The sequence below is a fragment of the Sinocyclocheilus anshuiensis genome, unplaced genomic scaffold (genome assembly GCF_001515605.1).
Source record: "Sinocyclocheilus anshuiensis isolate Anshui unplaced genomic scaffold, SAMN03320099.WGS_v1.1 scaffold70, whole genome shotgun sequence".
Taxonomy (NCBI): Eukaryota; Metazoa; Chordata; class Actinopteri; order Cypriniformes; family Cyprinidae; genus Sinocyclocheilus; species Sinocyclocheilus anshuiensis.
This window is the reverse complement of record NW_015542377.1, coordinates 25,325-31,187: the sequence shown is the minus strand read 5'-3', so window position 1 is coordinate 31,187 and position 5,863 is coordinate 25,325. Positions and strand designations below refer to the sequence as shown.

General features: G+C 34.7%; 2 protein-coding genes across 2 annotated transcripts in view; one reads left to right on the top strand and one right to left on the bottom strand.

Annotated features, from left to right (window-relative positions):
- The window catches only part of LOC107692340 (glomulin-like), a 13,627-nt gene extending 9,357 nt beyond the window's left edge, over positions 1 to 4,270 (top strand). The window contains exons 6-18 of the mRNA XM_016491319.1: positions 712 to 814; positions 917 to 1,095; positions 1,416 to 1,469; positions 1,556 to 1,586; positions 1,692 to 1,781; positions 2,054 to 2,095; positions 2,197 to 2,303; positions 2,416 to 2,500; positions 2,635 to 2,744; positions 3,326 to 3,383; positions 3,485 to 3,620; positions 3,714 to 3,805; positions 3,891 to 4,270. Coding sequence (XP_016346805.1) covers positions 712 to 814; positions 917 to 1,095; positions 1,416 to 1,469; positions 1,556 to 1,586; positions 1,692 to 1,781; positions 2,054 to 2,095; positions 2,197 to 2,303; positions 2,416 to 2,500; positions 2,635 to 2,744; positions 3,326 to 3,383; positions 3,485 to 3,620; positions 3,714 to 3,805; positions 3,891 to 3,977 — 1,174 coding nt within the window. The 3' untranslated portion in view covers positions 3,978 to 4,270. The remainder of the gene's footprint in view (positions 1 to 711; positions 815 to 916; positions 1,096 to 1,415; positions 1,470 to 1,555; positions 1,587 to 1,691; positions 1,782 to 2,053; positions 2,096 to 2,196; positions 2,304 to 2,415; positions 2,501 to 2,634; positions 2,745 to 3,325; positions 3,384 to 3,484; positions 3,621 to 3,713; positions 3,806 to 3,890) is intronic.
- Positions 4,271 to 4,373: 103 nt separating this feature from the next.
- On the bottom strand, positions 4,374 to 5,388 carry LOC107692422 (uncharacterized protein C1orf146-like). Its single transcript, XM_016491470.1, has 4 exons — positions 5,382 to 5,388; positions 5,146 to 5,317; positions 4,738 to 4,816; positions 4,374 to 4,484 (listed from the first exon to the last, which is right to left on the bottom strand). Exons 1-4 carry the CDS (start codon positions 5,386 to 5,388, stop codon positions 4,374 to 4,376), a joined length of 369 nt encoding a protein of 122 aa, XP_016346956.1.
- Between the last annotated feature and the right edge of the window lie 475 nt (positions 5,389 to 5,863).

The following is a 5,863-nucleotide window of genomic DNA, read 5'->3' as shown; positions in this document are numbered from 1 at the left end:
AATAATATGTTTTTTGAACCTTAAACTGCATAAACACATTTCATTACACCAAATACACAAAATAATGTTCTTGTTTAGCAACGTCATATGACCCCTTTAAAGAAAGTCACACTGTTATGTCTCTAATGCCATAGTGCTTTACCCTAGAGCAAGTTTTAGGGCTGGGCGATATGATGATATAATGAGATGAGTGATCCTCCAGATTTAGATCTATCTATGTTGTATTTATAGTGTTAAATAGATTGTGTCTAGCACAGATATATCTGTGCTGCAGTGACTCATGCACATCTAAACTTTCAAAGGCTATTAAGATATTTATTGGTCGATATTGTTCTGTTTATCAATTTAAATGTTGTTCATTTTGTTTAAAGCGCAAGCAAGCAATTCTCAAAAAGTATTAATGAAAATATGATCGGTTACCGCAAGTCTGAAAAAGTCTTAAAACATCTAAAAAATAATACAAATTATGGGATTTAGACAATGTTCAGTTTTGTTCTAAGCAAGAGAAACAGTTTTTATAAACCATCAGTGAAGATATGATGGGCTGTCTTAAGTGAAAAATAACCGATTGTCAGAGTCTGATGTCAGTTAACATTTTGAAAATTAGCAGTCATTTAAGCGACAATGTTAAGAAATATGTACTTTGTTGATTATATGCACGTGATCTTAACCAGTATTTTACCTAATTCTTCAAATTGTGTAATGGCTCAGTTGCATGGCAAGTCTAAGGGAACCTCTCCTCCATGTTCAGCTGGACAGAGAGGCGAACATGACAGAAATTTCACCCTTGTGGAATTTTGCCACAGAAATAATGGTAATGATATCACTAACTTTGTTGTTACTATTAGGCTTAGGCACGGTACTTTTAGAAAAAGGATGACCTGACTTCTGAGTGTTTCTGTGCTTCTAATACTAGGCAATCCTAGCAGTGATACAAGAATCTCTGCCAAAAATCCTGTTCTACCATCCTTTGAGAGGAAAAGAAGACACCATTTTGGAGAAAGATGCTTGTCATCTAAATGAATCAAGAGCTTGCATGGCTTACTTGCTTTTTGTCCAGCTTATTGCCATAGAAGTGTTTCCTACAGTTTTTTGGTAAGTTGCAGTTAGACCTCAAGACTATAAAAATGTGTTTTGTTTTTTTCTCATCTCACCATATGTTTATCAGACTCAAAGACAGTGTGAGCTGTTAAGGCCACAGATCTCTTGGGCTTTCAAAAGGGGTTAAAAATCCCCTTCGCTTGCAGAGTTGAGAATCTTGTTTTGTGCTCAAAAGCTTTCTGATACATTTGGCACCATTTTTTCAATTTGTGGTACACAATAGCAATGTCTCTATGAAAGCAGTTTATGCAACTGCTACACTTTAAATGTACATGCGCTCTAACATAAATGTTAAATTTTATTTTTTATTTCAGCCCTGTTTTCGTCCTGCAGTGTAATATGGAATACATCAATCTTCTTTTAAGTAGGTGTGTAAAAAAGAATAAATAAAAATATGAAAATAGTGTACCATGTATTTAGTCTGACTTTCCTTCCTGCTTTTTACCCTATACAGAAAGGATGAATCATGGATATTGAAAGGACTGGTAAACTTTCATCAAAACATTTATTACAAGTACAGAAAACTATGTACATGCTTACATTTTCAGTAATGAGTAGTCATTTGCTATAAAATGTCTTGCATTTTTTAGGACTTACACGTTAAAAGTTTGGAAAGAGTAACAGACTGCAGTCTTCCAGTGGAGCTCTTAGATCTGAAACCATTTCATGAGGTTCCAAAGGTATGCAGCAATGCTATGTATTGTTATGGAATAAAGAAATAAATAATCACCTACTTTTTAAAACATACATTAATTTTTTGGTGGTGAAATCTAAGGATGCACAATATATTGGTTACATATCAGTTATCAGCTGATATTAGATTCTGTTTTAACTTATCGGTAGAATTATTCCCAGAATTTTAATAATTGGGGCATCCTTGGTAAAAACAAAAATGTTTACTTTTTTAATGACAGTGCTAATTTACAAGACAACTTTTGTTATTTGTTCACAGAACTTAATTACAATTATGATTGACTGTCCTATCCAGCATTTGGTAAGTATGGATGAGACACAACTTGCTTTTACAAGTAAATCTGATCAGTGTGAATGAAAGTTTTTTTTTTTTTTAACGGTCATTTGCTCTCTTTCATTCAGAGAGGAAAAAGTCTTGTGGTGTTCCAGCTTTTTATAGAGAAGCTTAATGGTGAAGCGAAGCACACTTTTTCAGGTATGGTATCTAGAAAGTTTAAATATATATTTAAGTAAAACTGCTATCAATATGTGAATGTAATATTCTGGTTTACATAAATATAAAAAGTAGAACATTTTAGTCTGGGTATAAATTGCTTATTTCTCCTTTGTAAATGCTCTAAGACGTATCATGAAGACTAGCCATCATGCAGGTGTAGAAAGTATCATCATCAAAAACATAAAGAATCAAGTGGAACGGTACAGAAAGGTAGTGCACAAAACAATCAGATGTCTTAAATTTATGAATCACATGCTGCTTATCTGTCTGCTTGTCCAAGTGATAGGATTTTCATCAACACTGAATCACTGATGTTAGGTATATTTTCTCTTTTTCGATTAAAGTCAGCCCAAGAAGACAGCTGGTTTGAGGAGACTCCACTCATCTCACTGCTCAGAGACACTATCATTCTCCCACAGGGCCATGAAACTGACTTGCTACATGGGATGGACAGGTGAAGAAAACCTGTATTTTTACAAAAAGTTTAAAGGAAAACAATCGCCTGACGAGCCACTAAATGCTCAGAACTGCATCTTGATGCATCTAATCAACTTTTATATCAACAAATCATTGACATGAATCGTAACCCAAGTACAGACTCCACATATGGTAGCTGTCTCTATTTTAAATGTTAGATCTCCTACTAACAAGATACAATCCATCCCTAACCATAATTTATTAATGAGTGTAGTCCAGGTTTACTGCCATGATCCCACAATACAGAACAGATGGTGAGCAGTCCAATATTATGAGGCAGATCCTGTGTCATTCCTAAAATGATACTAAAACCTGAGTGATTGACATACCTCATCTGGATAATCTGCTGCTGATAAATTACTTAGGCCTTCCTTCATCCTGCTGATATGCAAATGATAAACTTGTCAGCTTTTACCACAATATGCACCCGTTCTGTGGAACTCTCTGTATTTAGCAAAATAAATATCTTAGGACTAAATTTGACTATAATCAATACAATTTATTTGTTGTTTGATTTTTTCCCCTCCATATTCATATTTTGTCTTTATTGTTTTGAAGGGTAATGGAGTCTCTGAATCTTCTGCGGTATTTATTGATACAGGAAAGAAACAATTCTGTAAGATTTTTTACAACATTTTGTCAAAACACAACTATATATAACATTACACTTATATTTTCATCTTGTTCTATTAATAAGACCCACCTTGTTTTTTTCAGACTGGAATATGGATAGACCTGTGCCACATTGCAGACAGTTACACAAAATTATTACGACTATGTCTAAGCATGTCAAAATCATACTGTAGGACAGAGTTAAAAAGACTTAGAGAGGACAAAAAGATCAAGGCTAAAGGTAATACATACTTTGTATTCTTTCCCTGTAAAATGGTAATTATTATATAGTGAAGAAAATGGAATTTGACTTGTAGTATTTTTTTCCCCACAGAATTTAAGGAGGTCTCTGGGAAGAGATCAGTTCAGAGCTTGATTGTGAAAACGGAGATGCTTGGCAACATGCCATGTGAGGCACAGGATAAGGTTAGATTATCAGTACTACTTATCTGAATTCAGTTTTAAAATAGGGACAGTAAATCATAAAGCATTCTAAACATATCATTTGCAGGTCTTGCAGTGTGCCCTGGTCACATATGACTTAATGAAAAGCCTTGTGGTCCGTATAGAGGAAATAATTGAGGATAGTCAAAACTGAAATGGGGACAATTGCTGCTTTCTGAACTGAATAATGTATTAATTTATTTATTTATTTACTTTCCCTGTAGCATGACACATTTGTAATGATATAAATGCAATGTAAAAGCAACAATATCAATATTTTCAATACTATTCTGTATTCTGACTTTGAAGACTCTTCCAGCACAAATAAAAGTTGGACATTTTTCCTCTGACAGTGTTTATACTTTGTTCTTAATAGTTTATGATCTATTTTGAAAGAAAATGTTTTTTCAAGGCTAAACAACAAAGTATGAATGGCAAGGAACAGTTTGCCAGACACAACTTACTATGAAACAAGACTGACATCTGCTGTTTAAAACAAGTATAGCACGCAATAAGAGCATGAATGGAGAGGAACATACAGTAAATCGCATTAGAACTGCATCTCTTGAAGCATCCCCCAATCAGGGCTATGATCAATGATGTAAGTACAAGCCAAAGACATCTGATCTCTCAAATTCGCCCCATTGGGTTTACTTGTTGCCTGGAATAAAAAGGCCATTAAACATTTTGCATGCACCATGCTAATTAATTTTTTATTTATGCAATTTTACTATGCATGCTTATATAGTGAGCACTGTTCTTGATGTTAAATTAAAATGGACATTAAAATCCCATAATTGACCTCGATACAGCATTCATTGTAAAATGAAAAAAAAAAAAAAAATCTAGAAAATTATAATTAATAAAGAATGTGAATCATTCACAATGAATTGTAGAAAAACATCACAACTTACCTTAGCAATGACCAGCATTCCCTTCACTACATCAGCAGTACTGTGCACAGGTATGACTCTGAGGTTACAGCCAAGAAATCTGTTGCAAAAATAAAACATCAAGAGTTACACCATTTTATCACATACTCGTATTTGTCCGGCTCAGTAGATTATGAGAGCTTTGAAAGAAAACAGTTCTCACTGCTGGCCAGAACCGAGTTCTTTCACAAAGTGTGGTTCATTAGTTATTTAGTATTAATATTAGTCATTTTTGAAAAATAATTATACCACACAGGCATCTTATTCTGAGTCTGAGTGGATCTTAGTCTAAGTGGCTCTCCGGAACCCTTTGGTCATGTAAGTATGTAAGATGGGGTGCTTGCTTTCAAAGTAAGGTTGTACATTTGTAGTCTTCCATTCATTATGCACCTGTTTTGTACTGATGATAAAATCTCCCACTCCCTTTTTCCATAGACTGGGGCTTGAAGCAGAAGAAAACTGTTTCTATGGACCTGCACAAACTTCTCAATTCTTTCAAACAATTCAGAATTCTCAAGCTTAGCTGGAAACTCCTCCGGTGTGACCAGCAAGAAAGCCATACCTGTGCAACAGAAAAGTGAAAGGAAGGCAAAAAACATTCAACTTTTTACATCTGCTGATTGTACTTGTCATAGTTGTTCAAAGTGTTTATTTGTGAACATTATAACAATGAACAAAACATGTAAGAATCTTAAACTTTTGTTGGTCACAGAGCTTATTTTCTGCAGCAATCCAAAAGCCAATGGAAAAATGTTTTTGTCAAGGCCAGGGGTCGAGTGAGTGAGGGCTCCCTGAAGGGATACATAGATAGTGGAGTGATGTTCCTTCCACTTGAAGGTAATGGTGCTTTCAGGAAAATGTAGGAGTTGTGAAATCCTTTGGTAACCAGTGCCATTGCTATGTAGCACAACAATCTTTTTTGCAAAGGAGAGCTCTTTGACTTTACCCATCATGAGATGTTTGTATACTTGCATTCAGCGGTGTGCAAGCCCTTTTCTAACCTATCAACATGCACTAACCTAGCTGATCCTAATTTGCACATGTAGTAGGTATTGCTTAGTAAAATCAGCTGCAACCTTGCCTTGCTTTGACTTGGTGTACTGCTTTT